Source organism: Perissodus microlepis, chromosome 9 (genome assembly GCF_051167445.1).
Source record: "Perissodus microlepis isolate ML-2025 ecotype Zambia chromosome 9, ASM5116744v1, whole genome shotgun sequence".
Classification (NCBI taxonomy): Eukaryota; Metazoa; Chordata; class Actinopteri; order Cichliformes; family Cichlidae; genus Perissodus; species Perissodus microlepis.
The window spans coordinates 26959914-26984109 of NC_140469.1; the positions used below are offsets into that span (position 1 = coordinate 26959914).

The window sequence follows — 24196 nt, forward strand, 5'->3', positions numbered from 1 at the left end:
TTTATCAGGAAGTTTTACAAGAAAATTTATAAGGTTGTTTATTTAACAATTTATTTTAACCCTGTAATGTGACAACACAAAGTCACTTTATTGCACTATTTGTTATTTATGTTTAACGTCAAGATATTTACATTGATTTCAGATTTGTTTTGACAATATTAGACAAAATAAACGTAGTTGTTCTCTCATATTCTTTTAGGTACATACCATTCTACTCATTAAGCTATTTTTTATACATTTGTTGTGTTCAAGCTGATTTTTGACTGTTGTAACAAAAGAATATCCAAACCTTTGGACAAGTTGATCTTATCTTACTTAGAATTGATACTTCTCTACAAATCACGTAGCAGAATAAACCACTGGTAACCTAAACATTACTGATATAAAATTACAAAAGTGAAGAGAGCATTGTCACGTTTTAGAGAACTGGATTGTTCCCACAGTCACAATTAAAGCCAAGTTTCATTGAATCAAAATCATTCCTGTGGGTCTAAATTTATAAAATGTGTTTGCTGTTTTAACCTTTACATCATAAAGGTTTATTACTACAAAGGCATTTACAGTTACATCTTTAGTCCAGTCAAAGTGGCTCAAAACTGCTTTATAGCCAAGGCATGTTGCTGGTGCCAAATAATTACTGCAGCATTAGGTCCAACACTGCCCTCTATTGCCTAACTTTAGCAGTGCCGATAGATCAATAAATACTTTCAACATGCTTAATCTCAGTGATAAAGGGTAGAAACAAATAACCACACAACACTTTGTAAGTTTCTGATTTTCTTTCTTTTTTGTGGAAATATGTTACAGTTATATTACAGGTATTTAAATGCCCAGAGGGAGAACAAAAACCTTTTTGGAGACACCAGAAACTAACGCTAAGAAGACGACGACGACAGGAACTTAACCGGAAACAAACTGGTGCCCAACACGTAACCTCTACGTTAGGAGACGTCGAATAAATACTGCAAATGTTGTTAACGCATTTTTATTTAAAAGAAAACAAAACAAGACAAGGAAAACAGGTGTGCTCTCCTCCTTTTGAGTCCTTTGTAGTATTTAGCAGCAAGTGTGTAGCTTCCAGAAACCAAAAAAAAAAAAAACTTGTGGAAAAGCAGTGCACAGGGCCTGCAATCAACCAGAGTTTTTATACACAAGTAAGAACAACAACAACAACAAAACATAAAAAAAAAAAAAAAAGTGGGATAAGTGCTGAAGTTTTACCATCTTCCTGCCTCAAAACTCACCAAATCATCCAACCTTCCCCAAGCTTCAGGATCTTTAAACATTCAAAAGACGTAATCAAAACTCGGCTGGTGGTTTTAATCATTTTTATTCCTTACGTATAAGAGCTTTTATTTCTGGTGGTTTACAAAATCTACTTTTACCAGTGCGAAAACATTCTGGTTGAATGCAGACATCTCCCCGCTTTGCATCGGCTTCCATTGGTTTTAAAGTAACTTATAAAATATATCATAAAACGTCTTCTTAAATGGAAACCGATAAGTCCATGTACAAAAGGTTCTCTCTTATATATAAATTACACCAGTCTCTGATGAAGGTGGTGGTGACGATGTCTCCATTCCTGCTAGTAAGGTTCATCTTCAAATAAAACCCTCCCATACACACTCACATGCTCAACGCACACACACACAGACATGGACACACAGACACATACACACACGCTGAGAGCCGTGTGACCGTGGTCAGCACGCCCGACTTAGCTACACAACATGCTCTACATATTACCCATAGTAGAGAAGAAAACAACAACAAAATAAACCCCTCTATACCCACTGAAATGAAATCTCTGCACATACAGTAACGCTACATCTCCTCTTTCTTCTTCTCTTCTCTGTATGCAAGACCACAAGCATGGTGCAGTTTCGGGCGTTTGGATGGAGGGCGCCTCCTCAGCTTCAGCTGGTGACCCTCGCTGCCGCCTGTCACTGTAGCTGCCTTTGTTCTGGCTCCGCCGCTGTACGAACTGATGGGTGACGCCACCCAGCAGGGTGAGGGAGGGACGGCGGTGGTGGTAGGGGTGGGGGAATGTGTGTGACTACTGACCGCGGAAGGGGAGGGGGGGCCGGACCTCAACAGTCAAACCGCATCTCCAGCGAATCGTCATAGCCCCGGTTGTCGTGCCCCGCCCCAGATAGGAAGGCGGCCGTGACAGGCGCCCCCGTGGCTGTGGTGACGTTGAGGAGGGTGTTGCCCGGGGAGCTGGTGGCCGGGCTGCGCAGGGCCGCTGCGGCGATACTGGTGAGGTTGATGCCCAGCGTGAGCCGGGTCTGCTCCAGAGCTTTCTCTGGCACGGCGAAGGCCTCCAGCTTCTTCTCGCCATTGGCCATGTACGAGTTCTGGCAGCCGCGGCAGATGCAGTCCAGGCAAGCCTGAGAACAACGAATGGGATCAATAACATTTAACAAAGAACAACAACATAATGGATGATGTTTGGGTTATAGCTGCGCGTTTTATTGGTCTTCTGGTTCACTTCGACATTATGTTTTTGTTTCTTAACGAACTTTGGAAACCACCTTTAAAGGTTTCAAATATAAATAAAGGTATTATTAAAAAGAAAATATTAAGTTTAATTTGCCTTCTAACAGTTTTCAAGACATCTCATCACTTCTATACACTTCAAAATGATTGCCTGTTGTGTAATCTGTATATAAAAGATGGCTGTAGCCACTGTGATGTCATCCATGGATGGGTGAAGTCCAGTAATGAAGCCTCAAGTTAAGCATTTATGGCATAATGATCAGCTGGTGACATTCGAGTACATGCCTATTGACCGACAGCATGTCAGCATACCTGAGATAAGCCTACTTTCTGATTGTAACAATGATCATAATTTACAATACGGACTTAATGTTTTATTAAATATGACCATAAACTAGTGACCGAGCCCATAAAGTCATCAAGAAAGTGTTTACTGAAGTCACAGAAAAGGGGAACTGAGGGCTGGAGTCACTCCCTCTTGTCCATTAAGAAAAAAAGTGCAGTTTTCAGTGGCTATGTCCACCTTTTATACAGTTGAGAGCAGCTATTACCACTCAACACACAACTTACAGAAAACCAAAAGCAGTCCATTGCTTTGATTTGAATTTACAATTTAATATGATTATTTTCATACAGAGATGCCAGTTTCTTACTTCAATACAATGCAATTAGTTTCAATTTGATGTGATAACAAACAGAAGCGATTTTATTAGCGTATGGATGGTGTGTGGAGCATTCTCACCTTGCGGTTTGAGTAACACGGGCAGCGTTGCCCCCTACAGGTCAACACTGAAGGGTTCTGGGTAGCCCGGCCGCACTTGCAGCCCTTCTTCTCCACAGGCTTCTTGTACAGTGGCTTCGAGGGGCTGGGTGGGTGTGTGAGGGGGTGAGCGTGAGGGTGAGGGGGTACTCTGTCACGGGGCTGCGTGCGGGGTTTGGGGGCCCCTTGCCTGGCCTTGGTGTACGACTTCTTGGCGGCACCGTGGTGCTCCACAGTCTTTTTCAGAGCCTTGTTGGGGACAAGTACAGTCTTACCCACCTTTGGGGTGCTGCCATTAGGTACCGGGGCTAGGTGGGGGTGAGGCGTTGCTGCAGGGAACTTAGGTTCCTGTTTGGTGGTGGCACCAGGGTTGGGGTGGTGGGGGGAACTGTTGGCACCAATGGGGGGCCCTCGTAGGAGGCTGGAAATAGGGAGGGGTTGCACCTTCTCGCTGTCGCTTTCTGAGCGGGAGCGTTTGCGGTGGCAGCGAAGCGGTATACGGGGGGTGACTGCAGAGGGCTGAGGAGGGGGCTGCAGTGAGGGCTGCGGGTGTGGTTGGAGGCGACGGGAGCTGTTCTCTGAAGGGAGGGAGGCGATGAGGCGGGATGAGTCTTGGCCTGATGGGCAGTGAGGCCCGTTTCGGCTAGACTGAGGTACAGAGGGGTGGCAGCCTGGCTGAGAGTTGGGCTCAGGTGAAGGGTCAGGGTCAGACTCCGTCTCTAAAGTTCTGAGCACCTCCTCTACACTCAACAGTAGTGGCCCCCCGCCGTGTTTCAGGTCGTCCCCGAAAGCGCCGATGTCACAAAGTCCCGTCTCTGAAGTGCCTGTAACACTCATGCACACTGGGATCTCCTCTGAGAAGCTCTCCTGCTTCGTGGTGATGGGGTGCAGTCTGTCTGAGCTGACCAGGCCGTTACAGTCATGCAGTCCGTTAAAGCCCACGGGGCTCGGTTCTTCCACCTTGAGCTCCTTTGTTGCTGGACCACCATCGGGCTGACCCACCTCAGAGGTCGACACCGTCTGTGACAAACGAACAGAGTCTGAGACATCCTCTGCTTCTGGCTCACTCTCCGCCAATGTCAGGCCCTCATTGAGGATAGCCTGCAGGTCAGGTGAGTCACTGGCAGCGCTGGCTATGTGTGGTGCAAGTGGCGACTGTGTGATGTAGAGACAGAGCTTCCTGTAACAGTGGACGAGCAAAGAGAGCTGCCGGTTTTCCTCGAAGCGGGAATAGTCCTTGCACCAGCTGCAGGACGGCTTCAGCTGCATTCTTTGACCCTTACAGCCTCGACAGACGTAATGCTGACATGACGAGTTGGTGGGAGCGATGGGGTCCTGCAGCAGGTTGCCTGAGCATGAGAGGACAGGGAGAAAAGGTAAAAAACATGAATGAAATTGCAGATATCACAGGAATAGGCAGAACAGCCCACATAGATGATTAAGTGGCCATTGCAGGATCCAGAAAAGACAGCATGAATTTTTATTTCTGGTGTAAAATAGGGGGGGGGGGGTCACTCCACCTCTCAGCTTTGGACACTGGTGGGGCACTAGAAGAAGATGACTGATGGGTTCTCTTCCTTTTATACCGCTGTGCAAACACTAAAAAAAATGAATACACTAAATTTCCTAATAGATTTCAAGCAAATTTATGCCTATTTGCACACTTCTGCAAATAACAATAAATACAATAATCAGTATTTATCATAACAAGTTCAAAGTGAGGTTGCAGTTTTTTTGTGTGTTTTTTTAAATAAATGACACAGCATGTGGTCTGCATATATTTAAGGTAATGAGTCTGCATTACCCTAGTTAATGTTTACGGTCCTTTGATAAAGGTTAAAAGTGTATATTTTCCTTTGGGGATAGCAAAAATGTTTTATATGCATGTAAAATCATGAACATAGCAACACGCCTGGCAATAAAATCCTTAACAAGCCAGCAATCATCATTAACATGAGATAAATTATGGCTTTATTTACAGACGATTGGTTCCTTTTTGCCACAGCTTCCTAAACTGACATGTATTTGTAAACCTGAGCTGTGCTTGGAGACTTTCCAGAGTGAAAGACAGCCTCTCTTTCAGGGGAGCTTCCTGCTAGAGAGTGCAGCTGCAAAAAGAGGGGGAAGGGATGAAGTTCCATTCACAAGAAACAAGCAGGCCTACACATACGGCTCTGCCTGTTTGACAAATCAAGCATAACTCTATATTTAAATGTCATAAAGACTATTATAGCCATCCATCACAGAGGACATGGAAGTTTCTCAGTCTTCTTGCAATCACAGCACCATAAATATCACCTTTACGTAAATAAACGCATAAATAATTCATCAAACCATCCATTTACTGAGAACCTGCAAAAACAGCAGCCACAGCTTCCTCTCTATATTGGAAATGGTATATACACTCACTCTGGCCGAAGGGAAATGCAATGCATTTTGTATGGGCGGTGAAAACCCTGTATTAAATATACATTAAAAGGTTGACTTTAATATCCAGCCGAAGAAATGCTCCCTATACTTTTATTAAAGTTAGTTTTAGTTCAGTGAAGTAAACACTGTAAGCGAGCAGTCTCCTTAAACGACTCCCTTTGCTTTCCTTTCCTAGATAGAGTTGAACATTTCTGTATCTGAGGAGGAGGAGGGTGAGAAAGCAGATTAGGTGCTCAGCATCCAGCATGTGAAGGGGCTGTTATTCAACAGGATGAACCAGAGAAACGCCCAGATGCTGCCAAACAGCACCCAGAAGGGGGTGTGTCAGGATGGGTGTAGCTGTGACTTAAGATGCGTTCATGACACCTCGGAATTTACCATATAAACAACCTTTTGGAGAATACAGCAGTTTAACAATGCAGCTTGATTTTAATTTTTTTTTTACAAATTTAAAACAGAACCTGTTATTTATAACAATAACTAAATGCATAAACAAAAACAAATTATTTAGTCAATATTGAGGTCACACTCATTTAAAGTTAAAAAGAAAAGGGGGGAGGTGTCTTTAATTCAAAGGATTTCCTTTAAATGTAAGCAACAGCAAATAAATAGCCAAATGTGAACTAAAATATATCTATAAAATGTTCTTAATGTGTTCATATGGAAAGAAGCATTTAATTTTAACTTAATTTTTTAAGCACTCACTCTGGGAAGGGGGATTCTGGATTTACTAAACTTACTTAAAAATAAAAACATGTTTGTCTTTTAAGTTAAGCAGATTTCCTAAAACTACGACCCAGCAAAAAAATCCAAACAGTAGTTGCCAAATACGTCAGACATAATACTGGCTATAGTTTGATTACCTGGTTTTCATGATCCACAGGAGCCAAAATCGTAAATGCAATTAAATGTGGTTCATTGCCCAGCTCTAAATTTAAATAAAGTACAAGCACTTCAAGACATATTCAAGTACAACACTTCATATGCGCAACAGCTCAGTTTCCACCATGCTGCTGACTTCTTTTGTAATGTACTCAGACATTTCCGTCAGTGCTTGAACGCAGCACCATTTAAAGGCTCACTCCCACTGTTAAGACAACTGACAACGTTACCTATAAAACATCCTCTCAGTAATAAACACACACATATACACTGGCTTGCTGTTAAATTAAACTATAATATAAACTCACACTTACCGCAGACCAAGCAGGAGAGGGACTGGCGGAAAAACGGCAGGAGCTTGCAGAGCTCCGCAAGAGCCCGGGGGTCTCGGGGGTCGCACTGCAGCACCGACCGGCTCGCAGACACGAAGAGAGAGGTCGCATTCACCGGGTTCATCTCAGCTGTCTGGGCCCGGCGCTCCAGATGTATTAATACGTTAATAAAAACACACCAAAGTCACACAAGAGCATAAACAAACTACCCGCAGCTCCCGCTTCCCGTGAGATAAAATTACTGTTTTTATCAAGGGAGTCCGGTGGGGGCTTTGAAGGGGGCATATAGGTGGATGTCACGGCTTCAGTTCCCGGTTGCTAGATAAATCCCACATGAAGAGTGAAGATCCAGGTTTAGTCATCCCCCGGTCACATCCAATCCATCTTCAATGCGCTGTCTTAGCTTTGAAATCACCGCAGCCTCCGATCGGAGATTTGTTTGCATTAAAATGCAGCTTCATGCGCACCGTTTCGGTTCGTTTCCTTCCCATACGTAATTTAAATTAAGACAAAGCATCGTGAGGCACTCCTTCCGTCGCCAGTGGCCTTTTTAACGCTTCTCACAGACACAGCTGGCTAGCTAACTAGCTAGCAGCTCCGAGATTCAAGCAGGCTACTCTGTGACAAAGTGGCCCGGTTTGCAATCGTACTCCCATGATATCCCCATAGTCCACATGCATGCCTGTCCCGAGTTGAGCTGGTGTCACACAGAGCATCAATTACCCCACACTAGGGCGTCAGCGGCTCCTATTTCCCCACTCGGTGCAGCCCCAGCAGGCTCGTTATGGTTGTGTTATTGTTCGCAGAGATTCACGGCGGCTCGAAAACAAAACAGGCCGCCTCGGCTTCAAAAGCTCCTCCTCGGAGAGAAACGCCGACAGCCGCGCCTAGACAGGGGAGCTAGCGTGCGGACGAGCAGATGGTGGCGTCCGAAAGAAAAATAATATCGAAGCCGCCGCGGTTCTATCCGTGTGGAGCCGAACAAGCCAGCGGAAGCACCGGCCTCTGGTGACAGTGCTAGCCGTCAGAGCTGCGCCGGGAAGCCGGCTAAAAAAGCAAGGCCGCTCCCCTCTTCGCGGGATTAGCGGGAGTCTTTCGTTCTCGTTTCCCTCCTTGGTGGGAATGTGGTGGGAAAAGGGGAGTTTATCAATCCTTCTGGAGCTTTCTTTAGACCTCCCGAATATCAAAGGAGAGAAAAATGATTAATTTCCCTGTTTGTGTACCTTGCTATCGTTAGCCACTGAGTAGTCCTCACACATCCCATCGCGTTTCCTACACATAAACAAGGGGGCGCTGTTTCTCACATCTCGCGAGAACTCGGATAAGGCGGTTCAATTTAAAAAAAGGAAGAGCGGTAGATCTAACATATTGAGATGATTTATTTCACTTTTTAAACATAATAAACGAAAATTAACCTTCTAGACAGATAGATATTTTATTTTTCAAAGACCACGTTGTTGAAAAAAGCATAACCTATTCTTGGTTTTGATTTAGGAATAGTGACTGATATTTCTGATATTCACATGACGTTTCCATTTCTTCTTTATATCTAAGAAGGCGGTAAGAAAGTCATTAGATTACATTCATTTTTTCTAAACATGACGATGGCAGTGAAAGTGCCCACTTTAAGACTTCACAACTAGACTTAAAATCCAGTGGGCTACTTTCATCTCCTGTACTCTCTTTGGTTCAGTTGGTACGCTGGTATAATGTATGTCACATGTGGAAAAAATGTGCCATTAAAAGACAAAAATCTGAAAGACAATCCTTCCATTGTAAGTGTAAGGCACAGTTTCACTACCGCTCTTAGTGCAGTGACTTCCTATTGAGAAATACTATTACACTTAGTTACATTCAACTGATGACTTCTTCAGTTTCACACTGGGGTCAAACTCTAAATGGACTGGTGACCTGCCCAACGTCTATGCCCTATTATAACTGGGTAGGCTAGTTTAAAAGATGAATAGATTATATTTTTCTACACACACACACACAAAAGGAATTTAGCCTAAAATGACTATTTCTATATTATTTTTTTAAAATGACATACTATGCTCATTTGAAGCTCCATATTAAATTCTCTATATCTATATCATTGCAATTTATTGCAATTTTGACTTTTAATTTTACTTTGGTATCCACAGTGGTAGCTACGTCACACTTTATTCCTTTGTATTTCCGTGCGTGGTGAGAACTCGGTGCAGTTCAGAGATAAAACCACGGTGTGGTGGTGTTTGAGAACCAGAAGGTTGACCAAAGACGGGGGAACACGGAAAGAGAGGATATAAATACATACTCACGGAAAAGTCAAACTAGTTTTAAAAAAAATGGCAGCCTGTCTGATTGAAACAAGCTGATATCTATCAATGAACTATCCCAGAAATTACCTTCTGTTTCCTCTCTCTTTTTTTTTCTTTGTCTGCAAGGCTGCTGACCACCAGGGACTTTCCGTTTTGTCTCGTTGAGTTATGCGGAAGATGCATTTTCAACAGCATGCTACCTTACCATCCAGTCACAGCACAAACAGTTGGTCAGCTTTGATAACTGATGAAATTAAAATTTTGAATTATTTCAGAAATTTTCCAACACATTATCAAATAAGTGTTCAGCTTTTTAAATGTAATCACTTTCTGCTCTTTTTCGTTAAGCCTAATAGTGAGCTAAAAACCTTCATTCATTTGACAGCTGGTTAGACAAAACAAAACATTTGAAATCTTAAATAATTATTAATTGGATAATTAATCATGTAATAAAAAAGAATCAACGAATCAGTGATGAAAACCATTGCTGTAGCCCGTCTGTAAGTTTCAAAGTTCTAGTATTCCCGTTTTAAATTGACAAAAAGTGTGAATTTCAGTTTCACTAAGAAGGCCAAACTTAGCATATAGTTTACTGACATGCTCTGACACACTTTTCACGTATGAATAGATCTAAACACAAAGCTGCCAACCAGCCATCAAACGCCTTTATTTTCCTTTATAACAGTAAGGTCAGCCAGCATAAGACATTCTGCTCATAGCTGTATATTACCTTTGACTACACTTGACAGTGTTGACTGTGAATATGGCTGCATACTCAACCCTGCTCAGAATCCATGACATCTAGGCCTCAGTAGAGCCTCAGAACACAGCTAGAGCCAGGGTAGACCCAGATGTGTCTGTTTTTTGTTGTTTTTTTATGTGTAAGTCTTGATTTTGACATAGTTAATGAAGTTTACTCTGTGCAGTAGAACAACACGTCGTAGTTGCACATAAAAGATTTCAAAGCCACAATACCTGAAGCTTTTTCAGTCAAAGTCTCATCTTATAGAAACCTTTTAGTTTGTACATACACAGGGTAAAAGGTAAAAGCAGTGTATTGCATAGTGCTTTTCTGCTCAGTCTGAGCACTCAGAGCATGTCATTTACTACACTTTTTGAATTCGTTCAACTTGTGTGGGTTTTATTGAGCAATATAAAGTTCAATAAAAGGTGAAGTTTTAACAGCTGTTCAACGACTTTGCCTGGCTACACAATACATACTCGAACTGTTGTTCCTGCAGTTTCTCAGGCAGAAACTGTTAAATGTTCCCAGCTCATTCTAAAAGACAAAAGGCGACTGAGCGTTTGCTGTTAGTGCTCCTCGGTTGTGGAATGACCTCATCGGTGTCTTCTTTTTTAGTCACTGCTAAAGACTTGTTTATGTCATAAGGCTTTTTTGAAAATCTATTTTTTATTTTTGACATTCTCAACCAAAGTCCATCTTATTTTTTTAATGTACTGTTTTAAAATGTAGTTTTAAGTTATTAATCACAGTGGAGTCAAAGCGTGGTTTTGTTCTTTGTCTTATTTTGACCTTACACCTGTGTCTTGCGTGTCCTATCTTTACCCGTATGTAAACTGTTCTAGTTTGTTCTTTTGTTCTCCGTTTCTGGGAAGCAATTTGTACTGCTGGTTCTTTTAATTGTTATATAAATACATTTTGCTATTAGTGTTCAGAAGTGCAAATATATACAAAAGCCTGCTGATAAAGACCATGAGATGTGGAAAAAGTGTGAAAATTTAAGCTATAACTGACACAAGTATAGTTTGAATGTTTCTGATATACACGTGCATTCCATGTGCAAGAGTAATTCCTCTTTTAAGGTTAAACAGTGTCTCATGGAACCATGACTGTTTCCTTTTTTGTTTATTATGGCAACCGTGGGTGCTACAAATAGCTGGTTAGTCAGTCTCTGAGGGCTATTTTTAGTGTGTCTCTGATCATGCCCATGAGTTTGGGTGATTCCCCTGCTGTTTCTCACATGTGGCACCAAGAATAGTTTGTCTATGCTGAAATAATTAATCGAGCATTCATTAAGATAATTTGTGTTGTATTGTTGTATTATTTAAGTCTTTCTGTTTTAACATCACAAACCTGTGCAGCAGCTTTTATGAGTCCACATTCTGTGTCTACTTGTACAGTTCATAATATCAGCACATGCCTTACAGTGACCACTTGCATCTACTCAGTTTCAGTTCCTTCAGCTTCAAGTGGAGGATCGTCACTGGTGACTGGGCCGTAACCACAGACTCGGCTGTGGTTACGGCCAAGAGACCGAACAGCAGTCTTCAGAGGAAGAGCCCTCAGTTGTAATGTCAGTTTCATGAATGAGTTCAAAACGACCAATAAAAACTGACACTGAAAGAAAGAACTATAATGTGGTGGCTGTCAGTTGAAAGCAAAAGAGGTAACAGAGCTCCGATTACAGACAGCAAAGCATCAAAAGGCCATAATGAATGAAGCTGTTAAAGGTTCAGCAATTTTGCTTTATATTGGTGGACTTTGTTGAGAAATAGTTATATTTTCCAGAGCTTATTTAGTGCTATAGCTTGCTGTATGCATTTTAATAACAGGTCAATTTAGGAGAAGGCCAGCTGTGAGAGAGAACTAGGTCAGAGGGTGACAGGTTGTTGAACTTATATTCTTGTGTCATTGCACATTTTTCATCAGTCTGCCTGTGATTTTTCAGCTACTTACCTATGTCACCTATGTCTGCTGTGCAGGTTCCATCTCCTCCCTTCGTCATTACCTGCTCTACTCTACTGTGTTTCACCTACTTAATCTGTGAATTAACTCACCAAATTGTCTATAAATTTCATAGCAGTCTAGCATTCCTCTTGTGACAGTCGTCTCACAAATGTGACACAGATCAGTTTCCTGGTTTTTGCATCTTCCCGCTGTTTGTGTGATTGGATTGTTTTTCCGTTACTTCTAATTTGAGGTGTTATCATAAGATTTGACCTTTTATTACAGTGCTTTCCATTAAAAAGCTCTATGGGCTAATTACTGCTGCCCCAAGATGATTTTTGGTAGTATTTGCATGTGTGCGTGACGTTCTGTCTGTAAACACAATCGTGTGAAAAGTTGTAAAGGAATTCTTTGTAGGTGTTTAGAGTGGGGTCATGTTAACAAGCCGTTATAATCTGTCTGGGCCTTCAAGGACAGCTCACTGTTTTATTGGCCGAAAATTGATAAAATGCCTTATAACTTAGAAACTACGATTCTTACAAGTGTGGCAGTTATTGCCAAATTATAGAAAGTGCCATATAAAGATCATATCCAATCTGACCTCTGACCTTTCCTTCAAGGTCATTAGATTCATCTGAATGTTAAAGTGATAATTATACTATATAGAGCTATTTAAAATTATGTTTCTCACTGCCACTGTTTGTACTGACAACATATAAGCATATAAGAAGGTCAAAGGTCATGGGGATTCTAAAAATCACGCTACTCTGGATGTCAGGATCTCTTTGTCAAGTTCAAATAAGGCCAAACTTTTATAAAATGTCTTTCTCCATCTCTGTCTTTCTCCATATATATATATATAAAAAAAAAAAAAAAAACCACCCATCTCGCCCCTGCGGGCGGTTTATCCTTCAAGCTCGGGTCCTCTACCAGAGGCCTGGGAGCTTGAGGGTCCTGCGCAGTATCTTAGCTGTTCCTAGGACTGCGCTCTTCTGGACAGAGATCTCCGATGTTGTTCCCGGGATCTGCTGGAGCCACTCGCCTAGCTTGGGAGTCACCGCACCTAGTGCTCCGATTACCACGGGAACCACCGTCACCTTCACCCTCCACATCCTCTCGAGCTCTTCTCTGAGCCCTTGGTATTTCTCCAGCTTCTCGTGTTCCTTCTTCCTGATATTGCTGTCATTTGGAACCGCTACATCGATCACTACGGCCGTCTTCTTCTGTTTGTCTACCACCACTATGTCCGGTTGGTTAGCCACCACCATTTTGTCCGTCTGTATCTGGAAGTCCCACAGGATCTTAGCTCGGTCATTCTCCACCACCCTTGGGGGCATCTCCCATTTTGACCTCGGGACTTCCAGGTTATACTCGGCACAGATGTTCCTGTACACTATGCCGGCCACTTGGTTATGGCGTTCCATGTATGCCTTGCCTGCTAGCATCTTGCACCCTGCTGTTATGTGCTGGATTGTCTCTGGAGCATCTTTACACAGCCTGCACCTGGGGTCTTGCCTGGTGTGATAGACCCCAGCCTCTGTGGATCTTGTACTCAGAGCTTGTTCTTGTGCTGCCATGATTAGTGCCTCTGTGCTGTCTTTCAGTCCAGCTTTGTCCAGCCACTGGTAGGATTTCTGGATGTCAGCCACCTCCTCTATCTGCCGGTGGTACATACCGTGCAGGGCCCTGTCCTTCCATGATGGTTCCTCGTCTCCCTCCTCTTTCTTGGGTTTCTGCTGCCTGAGGTATTCACTGAGCACTCGGTCAGTTGGGGCCATCTTCCCAATGTATTCTTGGATGTTCATTGTCTCATCCTGGACTGTGGTGCTGACACTCACCAGTCCCCGGCCCCCTTCCTTCCGCTTAGCGTACAGCCTCAGGGTGCTGGACTTGGGGTGAAACCCTCCATGCATGGTAAGGAGCTTTCTTGTCTTTATGTCAGTGGCTTCTATCTCCTCCTTTGGCCAGCCTATTACCCCAGCAGGGTACCTGATCACGGGCAGGGCGTAGGTGTTGATGGCCCGGATCTTGTTCTTACCGTTCAGCTGACTCCTCAGGACTTGCCTGACCCTCTGCAGGTACTTGGTGGTTGCAGCCTTTCTAGCGGCCTCTTCATGGTTCCCATTCGCCTGCGGGATCCCCAGGTACTTGTAACTGTCCTCTATGTCTGCAATGTTGCCTTCTGGTAGTTCAATCCCCTCAGTTCTGACTACCTTCCCTCTCTTCGTTACCATTCGACTACACTTCTCCAGTCCGAACGACATTCCAATGTCATTGCTGTATAGCCTGGTAGTGTGGATCAGTGAATCGATGTCTCGTTCACTCTTGGCATACAGCTTGATGTCATCCATGTACAGGAGGTGGCTGACAACTGCTGGATAGCGTAGTGGTTAGACTACACGCCTTTGGAGCAGAGGATCGCAAGTTCGACTCCTGCCTGGGGTGTCTGTATCCAGTAAGGGTCCTAAGGCTAGACCCCCTATGCTAAGCGAGCCTACCGCAGACATGAGCGAGACAGATAAATATGAAGGCATGCCGGCTCGGACGTCGCCCGGATCAACAAGGTCCGCGTCAGGTGTTGAGGAACCAGGGCACCCTGACGACAAGTGGGCTACTGGAACAAGAAGGCATCGGTAGGCAAGAGACGAAAACAGGGCGTTGTTGGAATGCTACTACACAAATATATATATATGTGCATATATATATATGTATTTAGATGCCAATTACTTCTGGAACTTTTGACTTTAGTCCATTCAAAACTCTTTTGAGCTTTTTTGTTTACAGATAAAATGACACGTTTGCAGATGCAAACAAGAAAACATGTCCAATTTGCACCAAGTTTATGTACCTACATTATGCATTTAATGACAATTGTCTGTATATCTTTTGACTTTTTCAGCCAAAAACATTTGGCTCTAAACTGAAATGTTTAATGAAGTTGTGCAAACTGTATAAAAATTACAAACTAAATGGGAAGAACTGATACTCAGTTGCCTTACATACAGACATATAATCATCTGCATCTATACTCTCCTGGAGGATTTTATTAAAAGTTTAATCCCGATTATGTGCTTTTATTTGGGAATAAAAACCAAAGGGTTTCTCTTAGTTCTCAGCAGTATTTTCTGTTCCAGCAGAAAGTTGGGAAACACGTTCTCCTGGTCACAGATATCACCATAAAAGGACAGGAAATTGGAGACTTAGTGATACAAATGGATTAATCTGCCTTGTGTATTTTGGGATAAACCCAATGAAATGAACATGTTCTATAAACAAATACAGCAGTTTCTGTTTAAACTCACTGATTCATCTGTTTTTTTGTTTTAGGCAGGATTCAAGAAGTTCAGAAAAGGTATTATGATACAGAAACAACACTAAGAACAGTTACAGTGTGTTCTTATTTCTCTAAAGTTCTTACAAGTTGATTTTCAAGTCTAGCTTGTATTTTTAATGCTTTTTCAACCAAAACTCTCATCACTCGAGAGAGCCATTAAGCCATCTCTCTTCAACGGCCACTTCATTAGGTACACGTGTTAAACTTCTTGTTAATTTTTAATCAGCTCATTATATGGCAAAGACTACATTTAGGTATGTAGACATGGTCAGAATTATCTGCTAACATTTAAACTGAACATCAAAATGACGGAAAGGGGAAAGGCTGGTCTGACTACTTCAGAAAGTTCTGATCTGTTGGGATTCTCCTACACAATCATCTCTAGTGTTTACAGAGAACTGTCTAAAATAGAGAAAATATCCAGTCAGAAGCAGTTCTCTTGGTGAACTGCTTCAAGTTGATGGGCAACATTAACTCAAAAACCCACTCATTAGGCTAATGCTTAAGTTCTGCAGAAGAACATCTCTTAATGCATACAAACCTGACTTTGAAGCAGATGAGCTACAGCAGTTGCTCCTGTCTGCAAAGAACAGGAAAATGAGCATCTATGTTGCATCAAAGTTGGACAATAAAAGACTGTAAAAATATTTATTGGTTTGATGAGATGACAGGGTCACAATTTTGCAAAAACAGCATGAACGCATGGATCCATCCTGCCTTCTAGCAGCGAATCAGGCAGTGAAGTAATAGCATGGGGGCTTAGTATCAGTGGAGCATAATTTAAACACCACTGCCTACCTGAATACTGAATAGGAGTACTGTTGCTGACCAGCTCTTTATGACCACATTGTGTTGGCTGTAGCTCAGGTGGTAGACCAGGCTGTAGGTTGGTAGTTCAATGGTGTATAAAACGATTTGAGTGCTCAGGTAGAGTAGAAATGTGCTACATAAGAACCAGCCCTTTACCATTACATTGGACATCTTCTGATGGCTACTTCCAGCAGGATAACACACCATATCACAAAGCTCAAATCACTTCAAACTGGTTTCTTGAACATGATAATGAGTTCACTGTACTCCACAATCACCAGATTTCAATCCAATCGAGCACCTTTGGGATTGCTGTGCTGATTCACATAATGCATGTGCAGATCTGCAGAAACGTTCTGATACTCACACAACATGACATGCAAATGTTATGAGAAATAAAAATGGACCAAATTCTTTGAGGAATGTTTCAGGCACCATGTTGAGTATGTGACATGAAGAATTAAGACAGCTCTGAAGGCAAAATCTTGAAAATTAAGTCACTTTGCATGAGAGGAATAGTACAAGGTGGACACCAGAGTTCTCAAAAACGATGAGCTCTTGTCTGAGATACTGAAACGGATCTGCACATATATGGATATGATCCAGTCTTTTCTGAGTGCATGAGTCTTTGTCCTCTGTCTCGTCATTTTTGGTGCATGAGTATTTCCATTCAAAAAATGTTGCGTGACATATATAGTTCCTATATTGTTCCTCTTTTTGTGTGCAGCTACAGTATAAAAGATCACCTTCCTCTGGCTCATTTATCCTCAGACTTTTGCAAATTCTGCACAAAGTAACAGAAAGAACAGGAAGCTGTTTACTGCTGGGACTCTGTCAGCATGAAGATGTGGGCGGCCCTCTCTGTCAGCCGCTGGATTTTTCTCCTCAGCCTGTCTGTTGTGATGTTCTTCTCAGCATCTCAAGGTAAGCCTGAACTCATGATTGAATGCAGTCTTATGTGTCATGTTAAACCTCTGCAGGTCTCACTGTGCAATGCAAAACAAAAAAAGGAAATATGCAGAGAAACAGTCAAAAGTTGTGCTTGTGATCAAAAGAGAGAAGGGTTAAAACTCCTACATTTGAGGTTATTAACAGGAGATCAGTAAATAGTCAGTAAACAGGACGTAAATAAATACTGAGAGTAGGAATGAAACCAAAGTAAAAATCCCCAAACAGGTGAAATCAAACGGAGAACATTAGTGGTTTTAAAAATAAGAAAATGGTTGTAAAACCGAGCAGGCTCTGACTGAAATCCCTCATGACTCACTCAATAGTAAGTTCGGCATTTTGTAGTGCTTTTTAAATTCATACTGAAATCAATGTATCCCACAACACCTCTTAAAAAAGCAGTGTACAATCAATGGTAAGTACCCAAGCACTCCAAACCAACATGCAATGTGCTGAAAAAAACACAGCTGCATGAGAGGAATGAAAACAGAGCATCACAACATAAACCACCACAAAGCCTTTTTATGTGATTTGAAAAACACACCCAGCTGGTTTGTTTATCACAAAAAAGCATCTCACAGCTTTTTTATTTCAGCAAAAATATTTGTCAGTATGTAACTGTGGGATAAAATAATAAGAGTAAAGACTTCCCTCTACAGTAACAAGTAAGTAGTGAAGGAATGCTTAAATTTGGATGTAATAATCTGTGGGTAGGATGACAAATCTGGCAGGGAACAAAGAACAGTGTGGATAATAGGAAACACGTGCTACTGGGTGGGGTAGGCAATAACAGAAGGCTGGAAATCAAACAAAGACTGAAAGCAGAACAAACAGGGATAACAGTATGTCGCAATGTAGATACTTGTGTTGCCACATTTATATGTAGTCTTCTTCAGTATTCGACGTATTTACTTGTATGGCACAGTCATTTTTCTCGAATCAAACACAGTTAACTGTAATTATTTTGCTAGTTGCTCTATTTTGTGAGCTTTTTGTTACCTGTTGAGCCTCTAACTATCCACAACATTAAACCTTGAAGATTTAACATGCGCAGACATCAAACAATACAACAAAACATGTTATGTGCAGCTTTGCCAAGCAGCTGCGTCTTGGCCTAAAAATAAGGCCAATTTAGAAGTGCCTAAGTGACTCGAAGACAGTCAAAATTCTGCCCTTGTTAGCATGAGCGCTATTAAAAAGAGTTAGAAATTTGAGACACAGCAATGGTAACTGATTTTAAAATAAAACTAGTGACCCAAACTGAAACAATATCTCATGATTTTAGGAAAATTAACTACTGAATGAGTGTCAAATGAAAGTGTTCGTAGATTAGCCGTCATTTCATACATTTCTTGTCTAGCTGGTTCGATCAGTACAACAGGAAGCCATCTAACCATCAACCACAGTGAAATGGCTTTACATAAGTGCTTCTACTTTTTAGCGCCTCATTCTCGCCACAGCTGACCAAAGAAGAATTCTTGTAATATTGACTAATCTCCTTATTTTTCTCTTTTTTCTCTCTTTTCGTCTGTGCAGCGGATTCGGTTGTAGGTCTGTCCTGCTGCCGTAACGTCAGCACCAGGAAGATAGCACGGATCAAATGGTGCTATGAGCAGAAACCACGCGAGGGCTGCAACCGCCATGCTTTCTTGTAAGATCATCATAATTTAAACACGCTCACGCCACTCACAATGTTTCCATACATGTAAATATTAAATAGCTGTCTCTGGACTTTTTCTCGCCCAACATTTGCCACCGTGGGCTTCACCGTAAATATAAATAATGTATGAACTTTTTTTCTAAAGTTTAATGTGGTGGGAAGAACTGTTAGTGTGATTCCCACTGTTGATCTTAAATCTAGATAAGAACAGGGGGAAATAAAGATACAATATTGCTGGGGCAGAGGTGTTACATTCAGTTTCACTGATGGCTACACTGAGAAATGACAATGACATCAAGGTCTACCATAGTTTTCCAGTGTATTTTCATGTAATTGAAAATAAATGCTCATTATAGCCTTCTTCTGTGCAATTTGGTTAACATATTCGCCCTCAGCAACTCCACAAAACTTTTATAACATCCACCAAGGCAATTTACCTGTACAGCTTAGCAATGTGAGGAAATTAAACCAGCCTAAAGTTTTAAAACTTCGGTTGAACAAACATGCTCTTTCCAGTTCTGTAACTTTCTGAAGCTTCTGATTCACATGCATGACTGTGTCTTTGCTGGTAAGTGGAATTAAACCTCAAAAGAAGAAAACAGTAAAAATGAAACTGTTGCGGGCAAGGTAGACATGCATGCCTCTCTTCACATTCAGTAAAGATGAAGGCTGCACAGTCTGTCACCTCACCTGAAGCTGTCTGTTAGCTAGATTGTTAGCTGCCTTTGCTGCCTACGGCTAAGCAGGCCAAAATTGTAAAGAGGTAACATACCTATTACCTGGAGGACCAGATTTGACATTAATATCATAAATTTTGTAACTGACTTTAACTGATGTTTCTGCTCCTAGGATTGCAAACCAGCGCCATAAAGATAAACCGTGGTGTGTCAACCCAAATTCTAAGTGGCTCAAGGACAAAATACAGAAGGTAACATGAAGCCAGACTGTAGATCTGTGTCTGAACTACCAAAAAAGTGTAAATTAGTGGTTCACCTTGTCATACCACATTAAATGGCTTGTGATTTTATTTAATTTCAGATAATTATTTGCGTTGAAATCTGAACCAAAGAAAGTCAATTCAGACCAAGGATAGAGGATTAAGGAAAAATGGAACTTTGTCTTAATCTACTCATCTACACATGTAATTTATGTACATTATTTATTAGCTCTATTAGTAATATAAATTAGTACAGCCCTGAAATAGCTGAACATTTCTTTTTTTCTGCCTCATTTGCACATGTTATCTAGTTATCGCATAGTTTCAGATGCTAGTCACACTGCAGATTTACATTTTACCACTATACGGTTTGTGGTTTGTCTTTTTATCTGAGATAGTGTCATCAGTGTACTGCTGTGTGGAGAGTGGGCACTCATCAGTTCTTTCACCAAAGTTCAGCTGCTTGTAACAAGCTCGTGTCCTTTCAATCTAGTGTTTCCATTTAGCTCATCGACTGTTTTTATGATGTCCTTTAGTTGTTTTGAATATCTTAAACCTGCACTCTTTCTAATGGCCAGCAGGGGGCGACCCGTCTGATTGCAAAAAGACTTCTTGTTGTATAAAAGCTGCTCGTTTCAGGTCATATTGGATAGAACAACAAGCTCAATTTGTAAATTGTGATAATGCTGAGAATTAGAAAGATGGATATTCAAAATATGCTCTTTGGTTAACAGCTTTACTCATCATGTCCCATTCCAAAACACCACAATCACCATCGTAGCGATGAATCTAAAACCAATGGGAGACATCACTGTCACAGCTACCATTTAATAATGTAATTCTCCTGTATTTAAACAATATATCAATAAAATTTTGAAGTAGATCATCTCCTTTTTACATGATCAGCGCCATGTGAAAGATTACTAAATGTAATCTTTAACCTCTAGTCTACATCTGTTGTCAACCACTCAGGTTAAAGGTGTAGAGGAGGTGTTTGTGAAGACCTCTCATTAAAAGTTGTCAAAGATGAAAATCACAGGGGAAAGTACTTTTAGGAAAGTACTTTCAGATTCGGCCACAAAAGCTGGTCAACCAATAATGTCATCGCTTTAATTAGAGATGCCTGTTGAAAGGAAAACCCCATAAAGTGAAATGTAGGAGGTGCAAACCACTTGTTAATAAGCGCAGCACCCACATGTTATCAGGTATGAAGCTGGTGGAAGATCTCGCCACACTGAGTCCCCCTGCTTGATCCGTGGAAAGCTAGTTCCACGGACCGAGGGAACATTTATTAATAAAACGTATTAAAATACTTCTCTGTATGTAATAAACTCATCTAACTGTATCTTTCCTTTTTCTACATTTGCAGGGAGAATTAAACTGCCCTCAAGATCTGTCATTATTAAATGAAGTTCCCAACAAGCCAACAACAGCATGAAGTAAAACAGCAACGTTTTATCCTGAAATACTATTTATTTCTTTTACATACATATCTATTTAAAATACAAGATATTTTTTTAAAGTAACTGGAAAAATGATCATTGTGGTGGCATTATTTTATTAAGTTGTTGTACATTTCAACAATAAAAGTGTCTTTTTGCATGTTAAAAGGAAAATGTGTCTGTTTGGCATCTCTCTTGTTTGTCTGTGATGGCAGTGCTGAAGGGACTTCTGTGTAAAACAGTAGCATTTAGAACAAATATATGACAAGCAGACACATTAATTTAAACAGGTGCAAATTTATTGTCCATGTATCTAACTGGGATGTGCATAACTCGTCGATTATACATAAACATGTTGTTACTAGTCTAGATTCATCAACCCAGGCAATGTTATTGCCATCTCCAGTTATACAGTTTTGGAGCCTGTGAGTGTTTATACACATGTGTGGAGTAAACTCCTAATGTCCACACAGGATAATTTGCTTGATGATGAATGATGCCCTGTACTCTTTAGTGAGCTCTCATTTCATCCAGATGCCGAAGTTCATTGAAGGTAGCATGTTTTCGACCTTACAGCACACCCTGACAACTTTTATTTTATTAAGATTAATACTACCAAACAAGCAAATCATAGAGAGCAAAAGTCAATGAAAGAAGAAAACACATCTGACTTGGCTCATCAGTGTCAGTTACATTGTTTCTTCTGTTTTAGCCTTGTATATGAAGTAGGCCATTTTCTTCTCAGAAGGGAAGTTTGATTTCCCAGCATCTGTGCAGCTTTCTTGGTATATTAGCAGCAGCCAGCGTCTCCTCACAGATGGTACATTTGGGCTGAGGTCTGCTGACGTCCTCAGTGCTGGAGCCTTAAGATAGTCAGCTGTCATGATTCTGTCTGCTTATTTCTCTTACCTTTAGGTGAGGAGTTTCATATTATAATATCAGTCACCATCCAATAACTGCACTTTGATGCCATTTGACAGACGGTTGACAAAATCACTTAGGATGCAGAATTTGCCTCTATACTGGGAAATAAATGCACACAAAATACTTCATCACTTTATCACAGTGCAGCCCGATATTGTAATTATAAATATGTTATTAAACAACACATATGCAATTGCTTCACAGCAGCTTACTTTGGAACTACCACTCTAAAATGTCCCTTTTGTGTGACAACATATAGTCCATTGGGGTTTATAATAGATATTATCAGGTATAAAATCATAACAGAAACTTATTAACCTGGAATAAACTATATGACAAACCTCAACACAGTAGGAAGGAAGCTACCCACCACACAACTCTGTGGGAGTTTATTTTTGTGTGAATACATCATCAAACAGCCCCTAATTCAGTGACAAGCTACAGTATATAAGATGAGCCGCTGTCACACTTTGACAAGTTCATCAGCTGGTAACAAACCTGTTCACAGCTCAGATCCAGACTCAGATTTGGTGCCTTTCAGCGTCTCAACATGTGTTCGAATCTCTCCACCAGCCGCCTGATTCTTCTGATCTCCCTGAGTGTGGTGATGCTCATCTGTGTATCAGGTACAGTTTTTATTTCTGGAGTTTGTTTTGTTGTCAAAGTTCAGGACAACAGCAGCAACAACAGCTAAAAGTCTGTTTCTCAACATGGTTATAAATCTATCTGGTCTTAATGCAACTTACTGCCTGATAACTAATAGTGTCTAAAGAGACTAAAGCTAGCACAGACTGTAGCAGAGCAGGTGTTTCTGGACAAATTATAACTGACTAAAAGAGGGTTTTGGGGTTTTTTTTGGCTACAGGGAGCAACTCTGGACAAATTTAAAACACAACTTCAAAATCTGTACCACTGATAAAAGACAGGTGTATTTTTTTCAGTAATGTGATTTTTCATATTACACATACTAACTGGATCAGTAAATTATGTATACAACATCTGAAAGCTCAGTTTATTTCATGCTCCATGATATCTGAAAGGCCCTGAAGAATAATGACAATGTGTGTGATGATGTGCTGCAGGGGCTGACCACGTGGGGAAAAACTGCTATAAAACATATTCTAAACAAAGTACAAGAACCACGTTTGCACCTAAATGGGCAAAAAACATCACCAGCTGCGTTGAAGACAACAGACCAAACTGCCTACATGGCTATGAGTAAGTAGAACTTACTTACTTTCTACATTACTAAAATGTAGAAGTTAATTCTTGATTAAAAATCCACAAACACAACAATGAAAATGAGATTTGCACTGAAACCTTGATGTAGCAGATAAATGTTCCCCTCTCTAACATACAGCACTACTGTTTGCTCTGTGATTGTTTCTAATTTGGTGACATTGGGGAATCTGTGAGTTTGTGCTTATGAGCTTGGAGGAAACCTGAGCTGTTCTCTCACAGCATAATGCAAAATGGACACTGCACATGTTCAGTTAACAATAAAGTGAAAATGTCGAATCCTTCAATTTTTCTTCCTCTCTCTAAACTTCTTTCTTTATTCTTCTATTTTTTCTTCCAGGGTCAAAACAAGTGGAAATAGAATATTTTTCCTCAGACCAAACACCGAGTGGCTTAAAAGGAAAATAAATGAGGTGAGAAACAAACGATTTATAAAAATGTGGACACAAAGTTTAGAAAAACCAGCAGTGACTTTCTAGCAAAAGTGTGAAGATTATAATATAGGTTATAAAAAGACACTGTGTATATCTGTCTAATGGTGCTTCTTGTTTTTCTTTTCATGTCACCTTCTCTCTTTCACCACCACAGAAAACTCTGCTGTGTCGTCCAGGGATTTCTAAATGAAGATGATGGAAACGATGAAGCAAAGTAAAGCAGCAAATGGAAACAGTTCTGCAGATTTATGAGTTCACACTTTTACAGAAATATTTGTTAAGAAATGTTGATTATTTTTTGTAAATTATAGATAGAATTTAAAAACCACTTTTGTTTTCATATTTAGTAAAAATGTCATTAAATATGAATGTTCGAATTTTTCTTATTCTTTCTTCAAGCTATGAACAAAGACAAAATCAATAAAAGCCTTTGAAACTGCATTCTTTAATGGTTTCTGTGTGATCATTTACTATTTACTGTAAAACATGTAACTAATGAGAGAGTATCACAGCTGTGAGGTGCTGCATGTGAGATGTGAATAAAATGTAGATGTATATAAAATTAAAATGAACACA

The 24196-nt window shown here is 40.9% G+C and overlaps 3 protein-coding genes across 3 annotated transcripts; 2 read left to right on the top strand and 1 right to left on the bottom strand.

Moving 5' to 3' along the window:
* Positions 1 to 969: 969 nt before the first annotated feature.
* On the bottom strand, positions 970 to 8184 carry msl2b (MSL complex subunit 2b). The gene is made up of 3 exons (XM_084939824.1): positions 6886 to 8184; positions 3242 to 4608; positions 970 to 2390 (listed from the first exon to the last, which is right to left on the bottom strand). The coding sequence occupies exons 1-3, from the start codon at positions 7025 to 7027 to the stop codon at positions 2091 to 2093; spliced, it is 1809 nt and encodes a 602-aa protein (XP_084795950.1). The 5' UTR covers positions 7028 to 8184; the 3' UTR covers positions 970 to 2090.
* Positions 8185 to 16840: 8656 nt separating this feature from the next.
* Positions 16841 to 21124, top strand: LOC146380626 (uncharacterized). Its single transcript, XM_084938774.1, has 4 exons — positions 16841 to 16960; positions 18521 to 18635; positions 19494 to 19572; positions 20951 to 21124. The coding sequence occupies exons 1-4, from the start codon at positions 16876 to 16878 to the stop codon at positions 21017 to 21019; spliced, it is 348 nt and encodes a 115-aa protein (XP_084794900.1). The 5' UTR covers positions 16841 to 16875; the 3' UTR covers positions 21020 to 21124.
* A 1290-nt stretch (positions 21125 to 22414) lies between these two features.
* On the top strand, positions 22415 to 23884 carry LOC146380627 (uncharacterized). The gene is made up of 4 exons (XM_084938775.1): positions 22415 to 22573; positions 23030 to 23165; positions 23527 to 23599; positions 23775 to 23884. The coding sequence occupies exons 1-4, from the start codon at positions 22498 to 22500 to the stop codon at positions 23808 to 23810; spliced, it is 321 nt and encodes a 106-aa protein (XP_084794901.1). The 5' UTR covers positions 22415 to 22497; the 3' UTR covers positions 23811 to 23884.
* The last annotated feature ends 312 nt before the right edge of the window (positions 23885 to 24196 follow it).